This window comes from Epinephelus moara, chromosome 10 (assembly GCF_006386435.1).
Source record: "Epinephelus moara isolate mb chromosome 10, YSFRI_EMoa_1.0, whole genome shotgun sequence".
In the NCBI taxonomy this organism is placed as follows: Eukaryota; Metazoa; Chordata; class Actinopteri; order Perciformes; family Serranidae; genus Epinephelus; species Epinephelus moara.
This window is the reverse complement of record NC_065515.1, coordinates 38313479-38333862: the sequence shown is the minus strand read 5'-3', so window position 1 is coordinate 38333862 and position 20384 is coordinate 38313479. Positions and strand designations below refer to the sequence as shown.

Genomic DNA, 20384 nt, shown 5'->3' with positions numbered 1-20384 from the left:
ACCTCAGCATCCTTCTACCGATATATTCACTATCCGTCCTCTGAACATGTCCAAACCATCTCAGTCTGGCCTCTCTGACTTTATCTCCAAAACATCTAACATGAGCTGTCCCTCTGATGCACTCATTCCTGATCCTATCCATCCTCGTCACTCCCAAAGAGAACCTCAACATCTTCATCTCTGCTACCTCCAGTTGTGCCTCCTGTCTTTTCCTCAGTGCCACCGTCTCTAAACCAAACAACATCGCTGGTCTCACCCCCGTCTTGTGCACCTTTCCTTTTAATCTTGCTAATACTCTTCTATCACACATCACGCCCGACACTTTTCTCCACCCGTTCCTACCTGCTTGCACACGCAAAATAAAAATGTACTGTACAGTACAGCAAATTAGAGCTGAAACAATTAAGATTGGTTAATAAAGTAGTCGATCAGAAGAATATTCATCTGTACTGCAACTAGGTTTGCAGGAGATTAGTCGACTAGTCAACTGATCGTTGCTACCTTCACTAATTGGCACCAGAAATACTAAACTTATTGATAAAACTGTTATTGTTTCATTTAATATTTATTTTCCTAAAAATTATTGTTTTTTAATGAATATTGTTTGTAGTTAGTAGTTGTTAGTTTTGTAGAATAATGTGCAGTGTTCATAATGCATGGTACAAAGTGCCACACATTGCAGCAACATTTAAAATACAATTTAATTATTGAAAAATGCGATTGACAAATTTTCATATGACTTTTATAATAACCACAAATGTTTTATCTTATAGATTACATTATGCTCAATTTTGACTGTTTTGTGAGTGTTTTACTTTTAGACTAGTTGACTACTCTAAATTCAAACTACCATTTATACGTCAGGGAAGTTAGTAGTTAGGAACTAACTCCCTGTAACTGTAACAGCTTTTATATTCCATTTATCACTGTCTAATCAAGCAAACATGGCAAATATTTGTTGGTTGCAGCTTCTCAAATGTAATGATTTATTGACTTTGTGTGTTTTATTCTTTATCATTTTTCACTACATTTAATAGATCTAAAAGATTAACTGATTCATTGATAATTAATTGAATAAATAATGACTTGGTTTGTCACTAGGAATAGCACCTTTTAAGTAACACGTAGTCATTTGATCCAGTGTCAGTATTAGAATGTTCATTAGTGCAGATAAAAGTGTAAATGTAAGTTTCGACTCAGCTCAGCTGACTCATTAAAGAACAGTAGTGATGTTTTTCTCTACACATTCTGAACTCTTCTCGTAGAATGGAGCAACAGCGCTTTAACACCATGTATTTGTTAAAGTGGGCAGCATTTAGCTTGGAGGCATGATTTAAAAGCCAATTTGACCTGTGAACAGTGGACCAGCATCAGCAACAGTGCTGCTATTGATCAGAGCATTTTCATTTGGCAGTTAGAGTGTGGAGCTGTATAGAGCACTGTAATTGTTCATTTATTTTACTTAAGTTTACATTGAAACAGCTATATATTGGTATACTGCTTTTGAAAACACAAGTTAACAGGTGCTTTTCAAGAAGAAAAAAGGGCAAAGAGGAAGTTGACAAAAGGCAATAGTTAGAGCAAGTAGTATTAAGTGTTCAGCCCACATAACAAAATGTATAAGATCAAGGACAGAAACTGAGACTCTCAGAGTCCAACAGCAACACGAACTAAAGCATGAGCACCATAAGCTGTCAGCTTAAACATAAAAAGAAAGTATAGACAAAACAGCAGTGAGAGGACAGAAACCCTGATAATTAGGGTTGTCTATCTGGGCTTCTATCCTCTCACTGCCAGTGCACAAATATGGCCATCCTGAGCCACAAGCACATATACTGTATCAAAGTTCAATTCTGTGTTTTATTTTTACATCCGTCTAATACGGTTAACAAGCTTCAGAGTCAGTGTGGTAGCTCATTAGAGTTGTCAGGTAGACTCAGCACCATGGAGATGTGACTCACTGCTCAGGCAGGTCAAGGTGAGATTGATTCAGTCGACGCAGATGTGGATCTCCATCACAGTACAAAGGCGCAGAGATAAGAAACTCTATACGGCTGTACTGCGTCTGCTGATGCAGTAACGTGACTGCGCTGAGAAGGAGATGGTTCATGAGAAAGACATGCTCAGACTGCTGGCACCAGCAGATGGATGCTGTTGGACAGGATGGTTTATGGTGAGACAGATGTAAAGAGCTCAGTGTTTTACAGATAGAAAATAATCTGACAGCTGTACACACCACAGGCTGTCTAGCAGAGGACATGCTGCCATCTCTGATGTGACAAGCACACCTGTGGTCTCATGTATGTGTGTGTGTGTGTGTATGTATGCATTCACACATGTATTTCTGTCTGTACATGTAAGTGTGAGGTGGTATGTTTCACAGCTTGACGTATATCTGAAAGTGCGCCAACTTGTCAGACACATAGAGGCATGAAGCCCATTACTGTCAGCAGCACATTGAGTTGTAACCTGCCAGACCTTTGTGCCCCCACTGAGCCCCTCGAACAGGAAGCCTTTCTGAGGACTGAAACCAAGTGACACCTCCACCCCACTGCACTTCTGTTTCTTGTGGCTCTTTTTAATGCAGTTGAAATTCAGATTAATAAGGCAGAGGGTGGAATGAAATGAGATTTAGTTCTTACGGTATGATTAGTTAAAACTATGACAAAGTAAAAATATCTTCATCTAATTAGACTGCACTGTGAGGACTCCTATTTTACATAAGGTTATGTCTTTGAAATACTGGTGTATTGATTTCCTCAGGATACAAGTCTGACATAACCTTAGTGAAGACTGCACTGAGTGCAGCTCCAGCATTTAAATGAATCATATTGTGTGCTACTTATACACCAACTCTGGACCATTATTAATTCGAAGACATACAGTGCATAACACGATATTGCTTCATGAGGCACAGGAATTACCGCAGCATCCTGCAATACACTCTGAGCTTTGATGTGTAAAGAATAGTAAATACACCCACTGTATTTCTGAGTTGCAATTAGGGCGACTCTGGCTCCTCCTGTACATGTCTAAGTGACACTTACTGTGAGACACTGAACCTCAAATCTAGATAGTTGTAGATTAACTACTATCTTTGTTTGAGTGTGTGTGTGACTGTCGCCGCCACCACTTCCAGACCAAGTCGTAAATGGGAATGTGCCAGAGCAAATTAAAATGAACTCGTAGAATCGTCTGGTAGTATGAATGGGTAAATGAGAAGCAAAACTCTAAAGCCCTTGGATGAAGGCACTATATAAATAGAGCCCATTTACCAGTCTTTAGTAACCAAGGACTGAATGTAAGTAAGGTACTATTTTATAAGTTATAGTCAGTAGTTATTTGCATATTAAAGGAGAAGTCCACAGATTTTACACACCTTATGGTCAGTTTACTCATCAGAAGAAGCACACTGAGCCTGTGACAACAGTTGTATGATGTCTTCTGTGGCTCTAGAGGAAAACTGTCAAGTCTGAGATTTGCTGATGATTTCCTTCGGGCTGCCCCTTAAAACTCAAAGATTCAAATCACTCGGAGACCCTTCATTCGACTGAGATTGTTCAAGTCGCACAGCTGTTTTTTTATTTTTTGTTTGTTTGTTTGTTTGTTCATGTCAGTAAGTGTGCAGTGCATTTCTGGGGAGTTTTCAGTCCTCTGATGTAGCTGCCGAGTGAGCGCTCCTCACTTCCACGCTGCTCTCCGTTACGGCAGCTGTGAATCCAGACTCAGGTTGAATCTGAGTGAGCTTGTTCATACCTGGTATTAACATGCCTTTTGGTGACCTGAGCACAAGTGGACAGCTGAGACAGCTCCAGCTGTCACGCAACACTTTGTACCACGTCCTGCACTGATGATGAAGTCCTTGTCGGGGATGCATCAGTTCACATAAGCGTTTCACAACAAAAGATATGTGGTCAAATGCATCCCACCTCTGCAAGTGGTTTGAGACACCAGACCAGACCGCAATGGGTCTTGTTGGCTGTTTACACTTGTATTTTTACTGTCCACTTGTGATCGGATCACACAAGACCCATGTTAATACCAGGTATAAACAGGCTCAGTGAGACAGAGGCAGCTGCCCCCAAGGAAAAGTGCCTTTGTCTTGTCAGGCTCTGAAATAACATTATCTTTTGCCCTCTGCTTAAAGTGGTAATTTTACAGCTCACAGCAACTTCATACGATAAAGTCTCTGGTACTGTTTGATATCGAGTGCACATTTTCAAGTCGTCATTAGTAGTAAACCCCCATAAGCTCAAACTCAAATTTGCTTCTATATTATATTACATGAACATCACTGTCACCCTGAATGTCACAGCTTTGACTTAGAGTGATCAAATTAACAACAGATAGCTAATATTACAAATTTGGGGTGTGTGAGATTTGAAAGATGTGAGTATGTATCAGACTCAGGAAGGAAGTCTTTAAAGAAAAGATGCAAAGAGATATGCTATCTATATCCATGTTAAATGTAGGATTCAGTTGCTTTGGAGCTCGAATTAAAAATATGCGTATCTTAGTTTCTGCTGTTGGGCTTTAAAGAAACCCTCCAATAAAAAGTTTTTCAGCTTGTTAACATGTCAGTGCTGTAATTTTTTTAATATGCGACAAAACTTATCATGAGCAAAATAAGCAGTCAATGCCATGGCTGAGCATTTCGGCTTTGGAAATGCAGTGTACCAGTGACAAGTCTCCATAACACAGATTCCAGACAGCCAGGGTGTCATAGGTCACAAACCTGAGGAAACAATCCAGTCAACTTGCAGGGTGAGGGTTTCCATATCATTAGCATAATAACACAGCACAACGAGGGGTATCAGAGGGGAAGCAGAAAGCAGGTGTAGCTATGTATCAGGATTTTGCAAGCTAGGTTTCACTTTAACTTTAACTTGTCAGAGCTGGCAGGAAAACATTTATCTAACATACACAACGCATTGTTAGCTGTTTGCTAATGTAGTCAAGCTAACGGTTCATGTTCTGTATTAGTGTTAAGTTTCTAACAGTCTAGAGAGCGATGAGCAGAGCACTCAAGCTGCAAGCAAGCAACGGGTGGGTGGGGATACAGTTGGGGACAAATTTGCGTATTCATAGCTTGATACATATTACATGACACAAAGGTGTAGATTACGTTTAAGCCATTTTGAGGCATGAAGGGATTTAATTTTCATGTAAAAAAAAAATATATATATATATATAAATGTGTAACTTTGTTGAAGAGAGATGAGTTTTAAGGGGTTTATTCAATGCAAGGAAAGGAACTAACTATTCTTTTTTTCTTCATGTGTCTCCTGTGACACCCCACACTTTATTGAAGTACAACATTTAATCGCTGGAGCACCACATCTTTACATACAGTCAGTTTATAAACAAGTTGAGTCCTTAGCCAGTCTAGCAGCTCTGTGATGCAACACTCAGACATGCAGTCGTGCTCTGAGCTAAATGCTAACGTCAGCATGCTAACATGCTCACAGTGACAATTTCAACATGTTGATGTGTAGCAGGTACAATGTTTTCCATGTTCACCATTTTTGTTTCCATGAGCTAATTAGCACTAAACACAAAGTACAGCTGAGGATAATGGGAAACAGTTTGGTGAGGATTTGGTCAGAAATCATAGTACTGACCTGCTGGTGGCACTAGAGGAAGTCAGAGGATCACCAAAGTCTTAAGGATTCATCCTTAGAGCACTGTGGATATCTGTACCAAATTCAATGCAAATGCATCCAGTAGTTGTGTAGGTATCTCAGTCTGCACCAAAGCGGTGGACCAGCACATAGGACAGGGTGAAATGCCCATCCTGCATAATGAGTATTTACAATTGATGCTGAAGTAGAAGTAGGAAAGCATAAATGTGCTTACGTAAAATATCCGGATACTTCCTGTAAGTTAGCAATGGATGCTCTCCTGTGTCACTTTTGTATGTAATGAGCATCATACCTGCAGTCCTCCCACCTTTGCTCCCAGTCACATTAGACAAACTATAGGTTTCAGCCTGTGTGTAAGAGAGTGAGACTATGGATTTATTGATTAGCCCTACACCACCAGTGCTCTCGTCTCACAGCTCCTCCTCATTAGAGAAAGCAACAGCAGTTAAAGGGTGGTATGAATCCAGCCAGTCATCAAAATAAGACCGGTAGAGGAGAGAGTGAAACCTGTGATACTTGAGATGAGGAGCAAACATTGTCCTTTGTGCTTGGTCCATGTTTCCACTTCAGTCAAGCACTGTTGTGCATTCAACTGTCCTATTCATGAAGCAGCTGTGCGTCTACATGAGGCAAATCCCTGAGGTTATGTATTTACCTGTAACAGTGATGAAACCTGACAAAGTGCATTTACTCAAGTACTGTAGTTAACTGTAATTTTGAGGTGCTGGTACTTATGTATTTTCTTCTCGATTCCATGGTGAAATACTGTAGTTGTTGCTTCACTGCATTTATCTGGTAACTACAACAGTAAAGTCCTGCTTTTACATCTATGCATGAGTAATAATAATCCAATGATATAATAGATAGCAGTATAACTTTTACGTTTAATACTTTAAGTACATTTTCCTGATCACACTAACTACTTTAACTTAAGTATCATTTTCAATGCACGAAGTAGGAGGTCTCCTTCCAGACAGCTGGCTTGTTCACTAAACTGTTCCCCTTTCATCTTGCGATACACAGCCTTGTACTTTGAATTTGAAAGCCTTCATGACTCATCGTCTGCAGTGAGGAAAATGCAGCGTATGCTTTTGATCTCAGTGTTACGTAAAAGACATCAACACACACAATGTACATGAGTGAAATGATAACATACAAAGTAGCCTCAAACACACATGTCCAAGGCTTTGTGTGCCATGCACCTCAGCTCAGTGTTGCAGAAATGAGGGAGATAACAGAGTCAACTGTGATTAGACACTGACTCCTCACTGGTCTGCACCCTGTAGCACAGTCTGTCACTGTTTTGACAAATTAATTTCATCCTTATTGTTTGTGAGCGAGCTCCACCCGCTGGCAGTGGTCTGTTACTACAAACTGTGACCCTCTGTTGGCCTCCACAGAACATAACCAACTGTCTCTCTCACAAGCATATTGACTCAGTTGTGAAGTCTTTTTTAATGCTTTCTAAATTTGACTTGCTTTTATCCCCAGAGAATCTTGAAGCTGTCATCAGTGCCTTTTTTACTTTTATTTTCATAACATTTTAGATTTAGCAGAGAACATGAGTTGCACTACAAAAACATTTCACTACATGGGGATCAAAGTGCTGTCGTGCCTTAGATAACAAAAAAGGAACTTTAGGAGAATGCTGATTAGATAAATGTAATAATTAGTGTTAATTTAGAGTTACAAATAATTACCATTCATTACATTTCACTCGTGTCTTTCTGTAAGTAAAGGGTGTACATCATCTTTTTCATTGGGCAAATTATAGCGAGTGCAAATCACAAATGTCAGACTGCTTACAGTTGAGATCAAGATTGATTTCAAGATCCTATTGATTACTTTCAAAGTTGCTGTTGTCTTGTGACCTGGTTATATTATTACACTTCTAATTTTATATGAGCCTGTTTTGCGATTTAAGTCACATCTAAATATATTTACAGTTTTAAATCCATCCCTTTTTAAAATGTAATTTGTGTTATTGTCTTAATTAGGGCTGGGTGACATGAAGAAAATCAAATATCATGTTTTTGACCAAATGTCTTGGTATTGATATTACAACAGTATTATTGTGTTGACTGTTGGTGCTCTCACAAAATATTTACACAATGAGATTTTTGATAAATAACCATCAATAATATGGACATAATGACTAAGTGGTTACAGACAAATAACAGAGCAACTAGAACAGTCTGATAGGTTCAGAAAATAAGATCATTTCACTATAATGCAGCCTTTAAAACCAGGAAAAAGACAGCACTTCCAATATTATGATATCCAAAATCTAACACAATAATCTCACATCACTGCATTGATATGATATCGATATATTGCCCAGTCCTAGTTTTAAGATTATAACTTTCTATTCATTTATACAGGCTACATTTAACACTTTCTAACTTTGTTTTTTGGAGTTCCATGTAGCTGGTTTATAAAGTAGATAATGGTGGGAATTTAAAATAACCATAATGTAAAATGCAGTACATTGTCTGTGTAGGTTTTGTTAGGAATAATGATGATTATTGTTGTTGTAAGATCACAGTTTCATTAAATATACTTTACATTAAAAGTACAAAAAGATAAACTTGAAGATATGAGAGTGTAAAGCAATGCGATTTTCAAAGTAAAAAAAAAAAAAAAAAGCTAAAATAAAAGGTATTATTTAATAGAAACCAGTCATCAAAAACTCAGAGGAGTTGGAATGTCACTGATGCTGAATGTTAGCTGCAAAGATTCATGTAATTAACCACAGATAAATCATCTGTACCTCAATTTAGGTTTTTAGAAGTCCTCTTACTTCTTTATTTCCAGCTGCTTCAATCTCATTGGCTTCCACTGCGAGGCTGCGTCAAATTACAGCATGGATGTTTGCCGACGACATAGACTAAAACCGGAAGTGAAGTAAGGCTTCAAAATAAAATAAAGAAGAAGAAATTGATTTATAGACATGGAGTAACAATGATCCAGAGTAGATTGTGGACTTTGTTAGGATAAGATTAATCAAGATTAGTGATACATTTTTGTCTTTTAAATGAAGTGGAGTATCATCCATTTTAATAACTATAATATTGTGCTCTTACTACACATTACAACATTATTGTTTGAAAAGCAGAGATCAGAACCCTTAAATCTGTGATTAATTTGGTTGTAACATAAGCAGCTGCTCCCAAATGTGCAGCCCTGATTTGGAGTAGCTGTGATTGGTAAATCTGAGTTGTCACACCAAATTAATAAATAGCTGTGCTCATAGAAGAAGAGAGCAGGCTGTTTGCACAATAAGTCTCATAGGACAACCAATTCAATGTCATGGCTGTATGAAAGTAAATATGTTGCAAAATGTAGACTTGATGTAAGAAATCTGAACTCATATGTTTAAATTTTCATTGTCTAAAATATTCACACACATGCGCTGAACTGAATTACAAGTGCACGTTCCGCTACACATTTATCCCAAGACGTGTGGCTAAGTGAAGGCCTGCAGGTTTGACCCTTGGTGATTTTGTGAGAGAGCATGTTTGTGAAGTTGCAGTGACCGATTTGAGAGATTGTAATCACTGAGTTGTGGTTGGACTCAATAATGGACTCAGGTTAGAAATAAATGATTATGAGTAAATATTGAATTACAAGTTTGCAGCTGCCATTTTATTTATGTAAATACCAATCTGCATAAATTTGAATAGTTTTTCTGTGACTTCACATTCAGACCACGAGTGTGTGAATATCTTCTATGACTAAAAATTCCAATTTGCAGCAGCTCACAGCAGCTCAAGCTGTTATGTTTTATTTTGGGGTTTTTTTTCAGGGATTTCAAATTTAGATCACAGGTGTCTGAATATTTTATACAAGTGAAAATTGAAACATACAAGTTCAGATTTTTGCTCAACAAGTTCTCGCATCAATTTTACAAGCTCCCGCAATTTGCAACACATTTACCTTCATAGGTATGAAGTCCTCAGTGGGTACCTGGCTGTTTACTCTTGTTACTCTTCATTTTGTACACACAGTGGGCATTTCCCATGGTTTTTCACTGTATTTAAGCTACTGCACAACACTGACAGAGAGTAGAGAACACAATACTGACCTCACTGAACTTCTGTCTGTGTCAGACATGTTTTTTTATGTAGTTCAGTAACTGAAATATTCTTGTAGGGGATGGTCTGTGAAGCCAGGTAGAAACATTACTTTCTTTTTAAGATGTATTAATTTTATTTCCTTCTCTTTGCACATGTAAAGGCTTATTGGTGTGACTCAGCCAGTCACAACTCCAGTCAGAAGAAGCAAGCAAATACATTTCAACCCCGATTTTTTTTTTTTCTAAAAACATTTTGTCACCATGGACGAGACAGTTCTACTCAATTTATTTTATGACTTGTGAGAATCCATACTTTGGCTATTTTGACGTGTGCCAGGCATGCAACAAATAAGCGCCAGTAAAAAGGTTTATGTTGTGGAGATTAAATATGAATCTACAATACATTTCAGTTTAAATACACTTAAAGGGACTGTTTTCATTCTGGTGTAGAGCAGAGTTTATTTGCAGTTTTTAAAAGTATAGCTCAGTCAAGATACTTTTATTTTGTAAGTTGTAACCGGAAGTAGTAGTAGTAGTATGTTTTATTATGGCAGACTTGTTAGTAGTGGACAGAGCTGCAAACCAGTTGAAATCCCCCCTCCACCGGAGCAGAGGGCGAGAGGGTCTAGCCCTGCAGTCCAGCTCAAACATGGCGGGCCGTGGAGGCGACGTGATGTGTTCACGGTCCGGGTCCGGATCCGCCACCGACCGCCCAGCTTTAACGATGCCCGTGTCCGATGAGCAGAAACCGAGGAAGAAGAGGAGAGCTTTCTGCCTGACCAGGATGAAGTCCCGCAGCAGCTCCGGAGAACAGCACCAGCATCAGCCCGCCGCAAACAACAACAACATGCCGTTCATGATCCACTGCCAGATCGGCAAAGAGATCAAGCACATCTGCAGCAACTGTCGAGGAGCCGAGCCGCTGGACGGTGAGAGGAGTTCAGTCTGTTGCTGCTGCAAAGACAAGGGGTGTTTATACTCTTCTCTTTTTAGATTACTATTATCATCTGTTGGTGGCCGCTCCCTGCCTGTCGGGGGGAATCTGCTCTGCAAGACCGGGGAGCAGCACTCAGATCAGCACTGCCTGTATTTACTATATTTACTTTTCAGTCACCTTTTAAAGAACTTAGTGCTGTTCCAAAAGCCTGTTGCATCAATTTAGTTTGGCCTGTTTAGTTTAGATAAAGTGAAGTTAGTGTGGAGCATCGTTTCAGACTTATTGTTTTTAGCTGTGTGGTTTAGTTATGTTTCCCTACTTGCATGTGGGGCTGCTGAACTTGACCACATATAAAACATGTTACTTGGCTAAAAAGATAATCATGACGTTTCTAATTAGTGGATTTGTTAATGTAATTGAAAAAGCTGTTCCTAGTAGGCTTACTAATATCTCTCACAGATGGATGTAGCCATGCAGAAAATCATTGAAACTGAAGTGCTTTGTAAAGACCAAATATTATTTCTGAGAGCTGGCTATCTTTTTTCAGCAGTTATTAGTTGCAGTATATTTCCCTCCAAAAAGACCATAAAAACAACCAGCCGATTCAAATGACTTAATCGACCAAAATCTTAATCAGGCTTGCAACTATTGATCAGTGTCAATGTCCATTAATCACTCTCAATCCATATTTGTGTAGTCTATAACATGTCATAAAACTGCCTCAGGTGCGCCCAAGGTGACATCTTCAAATGTCTTGTTTAGTCCGACCAACATTCCAAAACCCCAAAATATTCGGTTTGCAATAACATAAAAAGCAAATCTTCACAGCGGAGAATCTGGAGCACAGGTTTATTTGCCTGTACAGAAGAATGGCACATATTACTGTTAAGAGTATGAACATGGCTGCCGGTTAGTTGTCTGTTCATTGAGTAATCAATGTATGGACTCATTGTTGCAGCACTGGTGTCATCACACTCACACTATCTTGGGCTGCCCAGATCAGCAACCTGTAAAACCTGTCCAATCAATCAACAAGTTAATTTAAATTGAAAATCTCTCTCCAGTAATATCGTCTGTCCGCAGATCAATACAGTCACGAAGAAGAAGATTGCTTAAAATGTACTGTTGAGTGGAGACCCAGAGACGTGACTGTCAACCTATCAATCGCTCTCCCACCACAGATCAATACAGACATGCTGAAGATTGATGCTTAATATCTATTTGCCTGGTCAACCCAGAACCCAGCCCAGTGTTGAATACAGCTCATTCCCAGTAATAAGACCGTAAATAAAAATAACTAATCCAAAAACATGACAGGGCTGAGAACCTGGATGAGTCAGCTAATGGACTGAGCAGATTCGGTCCCGGCAGCGTCGACTCTTGTTTGGCTGCTCTGAGCTTGTTGTTGAGTGAGTCAGTGTTTTGAGGCTGCGCTAAGAAAACAGACCTGGGGTCTGACCGAAAGAATGTCACCCCGCAGTGTGAGTCTGAGCCTTCTGACTCACTGCTGCTCTCGCTCCACTGCTGGGGGGGTCCGACAACACCAGCAGGGACAGGACACCACACTCTGTTTACAGGGACATGGATGAGTCAGGAGGACTCAAGACAAGACCCCTCAAAACCACCATGTAATCACCTCAGAAATGAAAACGCTCTGTCTCCTCCTGACCTGAACACACTAATATGTTAGTCATTACATCTAATATGGATGATATTGTAGAATTTTTTGGGCTTTGAGGGAAAAGTTCCTGTTACCTGTGCAGGGAAGGTTTTTGTGCTGTTGTTGTTGTTGTTGTTGTTGAAGGGCCTCTGGATGGTGGCTGCTGAGCTGGTACAGATTTGAACTGACATCCCTCATGTTGCAAGGCCACCTCGAGGCTGACATCCCTTCCTGTCTGCAGCTGCTTACTGGTTCACATTTATTTATTTATTTATCCTCTCTTACCACTGACATACTGGTCAGCTTCTGTTTGTGGCCACCATTTCCTTGGTTCATTCTACCTGATAAGCATCAACCAAAAAAAATTGTTAAGAGTTAGATTTAAGTCAGGAACTTTCTGATCAAAGAATAAAGTAAACCTTAACACCAGCCTTCAGCAGTTGACAGTTGTTGATACTTGGAGCTACAAACACATTTTGTTTGGCTATATAACCTCAGAAGTCATGTTTTAGTCCCATTTGTCGGGTTGTTGTTGTCTAGTCAGCAGGATGTCCCCAAAAACGACATGACAGATTTCACTGAAGGAATAAATGTTTAGTTTTTGGTGCAGATCTGGAGCCAGTGGTGCTACCATGTGTCCTCTTATAAAGCAGTCCCTCCAGGAAGTTGCAAGGTTGCAATCGCAACAATTAACAGAATCCCTGTGATATCTGCGCAACCTTGCAATTTTGTCCAGTCACTGCAACTTCACTGCAAATTTGACTATTTAAAACGAGTACAATCTAATTTCATTGGAAAGCTGTATTGATTTGATTTGTGTTTATCATGACACTGCTGTTGCAGGACCGGAGATCTCGGCCTGGGACGGAGTCACACACACAGTGACACTGCTGACTGTTAGCATCACACAGCTAACGTGACCCAACAGTTATTGACAGGTTAAACAACAGAGTTGAGACGTTTTGGTGTCGGTGTGAGATTGATGGCTCAGTGTCAGATGTTGACCGCTGCTGCCAGGCTTTTGCCCAAGCGGCAAAATATGATGAGTAGGGAGGGCATCATGTTGCGATGTGTTAGGTGGAGCTTTTTTTTTCTTCAGAAGAGTGAAACAAAGTAGTTTCTCTCAATTCCTTGGTTTAACAAACGCATTTTTTAATACTGTAAACACATATTTTTAAGATTTCTTTTCAAAACCATTTCTCAAACGTATCTCATCAAATGCACATTATTTTAGTTGGTTAGTTTTTGTACAATTTATTTATTGTATCTTCCTTATTTTCTACCAATGCTTCTTGTTATTGCAGTATCCCCTTTGCTGCTGTAACACTGCAATTTCCCTTGCTGTGGAACTAATAAAGGATTAGGCTTAGCTTAAATTTGATACTAGACATAATTGAAAACGAACTCCCATACAGTTTTGTTGCATCTGGTTCTCACATTCTTGTAACCAGAATTTATTTAAAATATATCCTTGAGATTTAAGGGATTTTATTTTCTAGTTATTATTTGTGTTAGTCATTGACCACCTACTACTGCCTGTGCTAAGTCTTTTACCTTTTATAGCTGTATGTTCCCAAACTGTCAGTGTACATGTGAGTCAGAGCGCAGGATCGTTCTTTTAGGACACTTTGGATCTGACGGAGGATAGATGCATCTTGCAGAGGTGTTTGAACCTGCGACATTTCTGTCACATTAAAGGAAGGCACTTCTGATCTGCCTGCTTGCACAGGTTTCCACATGTAAATGTTTCTATTGTTATGTAGTATATATTTGTCTGTGAATATGTGTATCAGTGTCTGCTGGTGCCGGTGCCGGTGCTGGTGCTGGTGCGTGTTTACATCCACGACTGCCAGCTAAAACACTGCCTTCCTGTTTTGTTTTTATTTATCGCCCCTGGCTCTTCAGGCCTCGTGCTCTCGTTCTGTAGAGTCCATCTCATACAGCAGGATGTTGTGCGTAGTGGGAAAGGTGTAATTTCAAATGAAAAAGTGGTGCATGCTGTATAGAAACAGCCTCCAGCGTGATTACTTTGAAACAACTCCCCACTGGGCCCAGAGAGCTACAGTTCAGAGTCAGACAGTGAGTGGAAAAAGTGGAGGAGGGAGAGACTTGACTTGAAGCAAGGTGTTTTTTTTGTTGTTTAAATAAGTAGAAAGGGTGCTGTGTATATTCACTGTAACTCTTCTTGTTTACACCCTGTTTATGTTCCACTTTCCTGCATATTTAATTCGTCTCCGTCAGACTCGTCAGGAGGTTATTTCCTCGTTTGTGCCTCAGTGAGGCTTCTCTCTGCAGGTCCCCCCTGGTTTAACTGTGATTAAGAGAACAAGCTTTACCTGACTTGATTATGCACAGCCCCCTGAGAGAATGTGTCCCCTGACATTTGAATCACAGACCAAGTAATGATCTGTTTGTCTTTTCAGTGGATTTAAGAAGCCCAGCATGATAACTGAATATTTACTTCCTACCTGACTTAGAGGTTACTTAAGGAAACTTACATGTTGCTTTACATGTAGAACATGGCAGCTAAAAATTTAAAGCGGTTTAAGTCTGAATAGATTTTTCAGAGTACTTCTGTCATCAAAGACATGTGATGAGAAATTTATAAGTGTGGTTTAATGTCATGTGACGAATGAGAATTCATTGGGGAGATAGGACATCTTACAGCAGGAGGACATCTTGGACTGTAATTGCTGTAGCAGTTATTTCCATTATCACTCAGGCTAATCATTTGGTCTCTAAAATTTCAATAAACGAGTGAAAATGTTTGTCCCTTTTTCCCCAGAGTCCAAGGTGATGTTTTGTTCTGTTAGACAAACAGTCCAAAACCCAAAGATGTTCAGCTCACAGTGATATAAAACTGAGATAAGCTTCAAACCCTCAAATCTGAGAAGCTGCAACCAGAGCATGCTCAGGATTTTTGCTTAGAAAACAGATCATTAATATAGTAGCTGATTTGCTTTCAGTCATTCACCTGATCAATTAATCAGTAAATCATTGCAGCTGTGTACCCTATGTATGTGTTTTTTGCAAATGATGTGAAGAAATGAAAACAAAATACCTTGCACTCATATTTTGATTCTGCTGCTATGATGCTGTGGGGAAAAAAGAAAAATCACTGTGACAAACATATTTATTTGTGTGTGTTGTTTACCTGCTTGTTAATGACCTTGTTGTTTGTGTTCTGTTCACCAGCTGAGGAGGTGGAGAGGTTGGCAGCGATGCGCTCAGATTCACTGGTTCCAGGCACACACACACCTCCCATTCGGCGGCGGAGCAAATTCGCCACCCTGGGACGTCTGTTTAAACCCTGGAAGTGGAGGAAGAAGAAGAGTGAAAAGTTCAAGCAGACCTCTGCTGGTGAGAACTGAAACACTCTCAACACAACACCTCCATCATCACCCAGTTCCTCACCTGTTCCTCTGTAGTAATCTGCAAAGTAGAAAAATGTCTCCCTGTGGCACCTAGCAACAGCAGCACTGATGAATGGAGCTTCAGAGCAGGGGGTGATATAGGGGCTGCAGGAGAGATCTACTCTCTATGACTATCATTATATGAGGCTGGTAAAGCACCAGGAGGCTGCGGGTCAGCTGCTCCTGCTGCTGCTTCATCTACCAGACCATCAGCACTGCTGAGCCTGCCTGGTCTGGTTGGAACATGTTTTGGATTAGCCTTACAGTTAGTTAGATATTCACATTGTAATAATGATGTACATTAATGAACACCACAGATTGTTGAGGGTAACACAACATTGATAAATAGTCAACTAATTTGCACTGTTGTCCTCTGGGCTACTAGAGGGCAGAGGGCATGTCAGTTAACATGGCACACATGAACATCTCATAAATGATGGTGATTGTATGGATCTCCTGTGCTGCCGAGTTGAAGATTTCATTGAATGCTTTACCAGAAATAGACTTAATGCCTTTTATTAAATTCCTTCCGAGTCTTCACTGCACACATGAAACTGGACAGATGTAGATGTAAACTGCAACTTGACTGGTTGGTGTATGCAGTAATTCAAGTGTTTTGTTGTTGTTTTAAGTAGATTTCTACTGAAGATCCAAAGGAGTATTGTCTAGTAATCATCATGAAAATATAGCAAACTGATCCACATGCCAAGAACTGTCATCCATTTCTCACTTTTTAAGAAATGATACTCACCAAGAAGAAATGAATACCTTTGTATACATATATGAGTGTATTTTTGTGCTTGATATGTGGAGTCAAGTCACTTATATATAGCACACAAAAAACAACAAATATTCACAAGTGCCCTCTAGGGGTGTAAATCACAACTTTCGTCACAAAATGATATCTTTGATTCTTTGGACAACAATATGGTATTTGCTGCTATCATGATATCAATACCATTTAGATTCAATTCAGGGGCCTGTGATTGATATGAGATGGTATCAGTAAATAGGAAATGGTGATACAGACGTGCCATGGGAATTTCAAAATAAAGGTGTTACCTTAAAGGTGGCAATATGTATTGATGTTTTCACTTTGCATCGATGAAATTGGATCATTGATCACTGAATCCATACATTGATCCAGATCGATGTATCGTCACCCCTCTAGTGGCTTCACAGAAATGAAAATAAACTATTTGTATAAATGTGAAAATACAAGAGACATCTTCACAGAAAACTATTGAATAACAAAGACAGTTATGATAACTTTCAAAATAGCAAAGAAATTAAGCTAATTTAAAAGCTAATTCACATTTATTTTACTCTGTCCAAACATTATGACTCAACGCTGTTAATTATACTGTTCATCAGACAAGACATGCAAACACAGCAGCTGTGAGGAGCTGATTAACGTTCACCGCAGCAACAAATTAACTTTAAATGGTGATTGTCAGTGTGCCACTGTGTTGTCCTTCTACATCAATGAAATCCATGTTAGCCCCAGTGAGGAATTGTGGATGTTAGTACATATGTCGTGTGCTCGGCTACAATCTGCACTTGGCAGGAAACTGTGAAACAGAGGAAAGTGTTTAATTTGGCCGGAGAAATGGAAGCTGTTGTTGTTTCTCAGCTGGCTGAATGCTTTTCCATCCTGTTGTCACTGAGAGACACAAACACACAGTGGAGGGGTGAAGAGAGGCTTCCTGCAGCCAAGCTGTCCTCCCAGCTGTCACAGCAGGTTGCTTCCTTTCTCTGTATGCAAATAAATCACAATATACATTTTACAGCACACACACATGCACACAGGTAGATGCATGTTGTGAGCACCATGTGTTACTGCTGGACTTCTGCCATCATTCAGTCCAGGTGGTTTCAATTATGTGTGCATTCATGGATCATTGTGGTCTGATACAGAGAAAGTAACTACGCTTATTTGTATATTATATGTATTCTCTTATGAGGCTGGGAGGTTTGTAGGGTTCAAAGCAAGAAAAATTATATCTATGAATTTCAGTTGTCTTTCTATGCATTCTGTAAGTTTTACAACCAAGAAAGTATGAGTGGCATGAGTGGTGCAAGAGAAAGTGTAATAGGGGAATGAACATATCTCTGTTTCTTTTTTGTTGATTATTTAGAAAGATAAAAACATCTTTCACAATGCTTATGCCCAGAGAGTGTATCACATTTTAGGAGGACTGACTTTTACCTTATGTTGACAACCTCTCAACCACTACTCCACTAAATATCTTATATATACTGTCTTATTGGGCCATAAAATGTTAACATTTGGCATGTAGGTTCTGGTAGTAGAGAGTTATGGTTGTATATCTGCTGATATGCTGACCTGCCATTTCCCGCCTGCTTGTTGAGTCAGTTACAGAAAACTACAAAATGCTGGAAAAAACTCAAAAATATTAATAGTGTTATATTGTTGTCTCTCCTTCTGCATTAACCTCAGGTCTTTTGGTAATTGGATGATTTTTTTATCAGCCCGTGTTTTGCTGTGGATAATATTCACATGTCCTGCGTCCAACTCATTTAATGAGAAGGACTCCAGGCATCGTACAAACTGACAGAGGCAAATGTGATTAATGAGTGTCTGAAGTGAAAGTCAAAAGCTTCCTGTCAGATAACTGTCAGAAACATAAAGCAGTTATAGCTATGATACTTAAAGGCAGAGAAATCAAACTAATGGAAACATTGAGAAATAAGAGGATAAATACCAGTAATGGGAAGTATCAGTGTATCATCTGTATAGGATGTGCAGAAATATCTATCTTATATCTTATATCTAATGCTTTATTAAATTAACATGTAGTGTTTCACTTTGCTCATGCACTGTAGCTTGCTTATGTGCATGACTATCCAAATCTACAATGTGTAAAATGCAACAGATGAAGAAAGTGATCTTTCTTTTGAGAGTTGTGGCTCATCAAAAGCTAATGTTGTGCATTAATGCTTCGAAATAAAGACGATTAAATAAGGTTTGTGTATAAAATCACCATGCAGTTAGACATTGTGCTCCTCAGCTGCATGGCTGCAAACCTTTTGTGTTCAACACCTTTTATAATTCCACTTTCTCTGAGTAACACTAAGCTCATAGTGAAGCCTGTGCGCAGCTCAGTCACAAGATTATTACTGGGCAGCAACAATGATGGAGGCAGCAAACTCAAATCTGCTGCAGCTGACACATTTCTCAACACTAATGATGTTCTGAGTATTCAGTGCAAGTTGCCTGATGGTTTTCTGTTTGTTGTTGTTGTTTATTCGGTGTCATGTATTTTCTGCTCCCTCAGTGTTGGAGAGGAAAATGTCCACTCGCCAGAGCAGAGAGGAGCTCATCAAGAAAGGAGTGCTGAAGGAGGTTTATGAGAAAGGTGAGGCTCAAGATGACAAAGGTGTTCAATAAGATGATTTTAATTTTGTCCTTTCATCATGCAAAAATACTGTCTATAGGTTTTCTAGTTACACCTTCTCAGATGAGACTATATGCTGGCTTTTCTCTGTCTAATATCATTTTTCTAATATATGGTGGTTATGGTCTGTTACCATGGAGGGGCTATAACTCTTTGTTCTGTTTGCTAAAATTAATATTGATGATTTTACTTTTTTTCAATATTTCATAGAAAAAATAGTTGTTAAGTTGAAAATGTATATCTTTGTTAAAGATTCTTTAAAAAAAATTGGTTCCTGGATCTTGGGCTGCAACACTTCCTCCTCTGTTTCTGAATGTCTACCTGTCTTTCATCAACCTATTGTTGACTCTACTCCTGCTCTTCTTCTCCTGCTCCTCATTCTCTGTCTGTGCAGACGGCTCTTCCCCAGCTGTACGAGACGAGGTGAAGATGGAAAACGGGCGTTCTCCGGTGCTCGGCTCCAGCCTGTCAGAGCCTGAAGGTACTGAGATGATGGAAGGAGCCGCTGCAGCTGTAGGTAGGCAGCAGAGCCGGGCACCACTGTTGCCTCATCTCCCACATCACATCATAGCATCTGACTGTTTTTTATTTCTGTGTCTCTTCTCCTCAGGCTCTCTGGAGTTTCAGATGCCAAGTGAGGGTGCTTGTCAACAGGACCACACCCAAAAATCTACAAAGAAGTCCACTGTGTATCCGGCTGACAGCGCCGAGTTGACGCTCTCCAGACCTCCTACGCTACACAAACAACCTCCTGCGCTACCACCCAAACCCTTCAACAGGCTACCTAATCACATTACAGGTAAGTTTATATTCATGCGCTCATACTGTAACTGCATGTGTGACACTGCATGCAAGACTGATCCTTTCACATCCTCACTCTCTGTGCAGACGGTGCCCCGGTGAAGTTGCCGTGTATGTCGGCGAAGTTATCTCCTCCTCTACCTCCAAAAAAGCTCATGATCTCCGTACCTGTAGGGAGCATGGAGCCCTCTCCACTCGCCTTCCAGAAGTGCCCCCCTCCCAGCCATGCTCCAATGGGCGGGCACTCCCTGCAGTACGGAGCGCTACCCCTCCACCCCCCCAGCCGAATCATAGAGGAGCTCAACAAGACCCTGGCCCTCACCATGCAGAGGTTTGAGAGGTGAGCACCAAACTGTGGAGGTTCTGATACAGACACTATTCTACTTTTAAATCTCTTTGAAAGTATTTTAGAAACCTTTCAGGTTCCTGCAGAAATG

At 39.9% G+C, this 20384-nt stretch overlaps 1 protein-coding gene across 3 annotated transcripts in view; it reads left to right on the top strand.

Annotated features, from left to right (window-relative positions):
- phactr1 (phosphatase and actin regulator 1) overlaps positions 1 to 20384 on the top strand; it is a 38607-nt gene that overhangs the window by 10494 nt on the left and 7729 nt on the right. Inside the window, exons 1-6 of one of the 3 annotated variants that reach the window (XM_050055237.1) lie at positions 10282 to 10646; positions 15510 to 15674; positions 19027 to 19107; positions 19541 to 19627; positions 19757 to 19945; positions 20035 to 20287. In XM_050055237.1, the coding sequence (XP_049911194.1) occupies positions 10367 to 10646; positions 15510 to 15674; positions 19027 to 19107; positions 19541 to 19627; positions 19757 to 19945; positions 20035 to 20287 (1055 nt within the window). In that variant the 5' untranslated portion in view covers positions 10282 to 10366. Of the gene's footprint in view, positions 1 to 10281; positions 10647 to 15509; positions 15675 to 19026; positions 19108 to 19540; positions 19664 to 19756; positions 19946 to 20034; positions 20288 to 20384 lie in introns of those variants that run through there. The other 2 variants (XM_050055236.1, XM_050055238.1) reach the window with 2 other exon arrangements.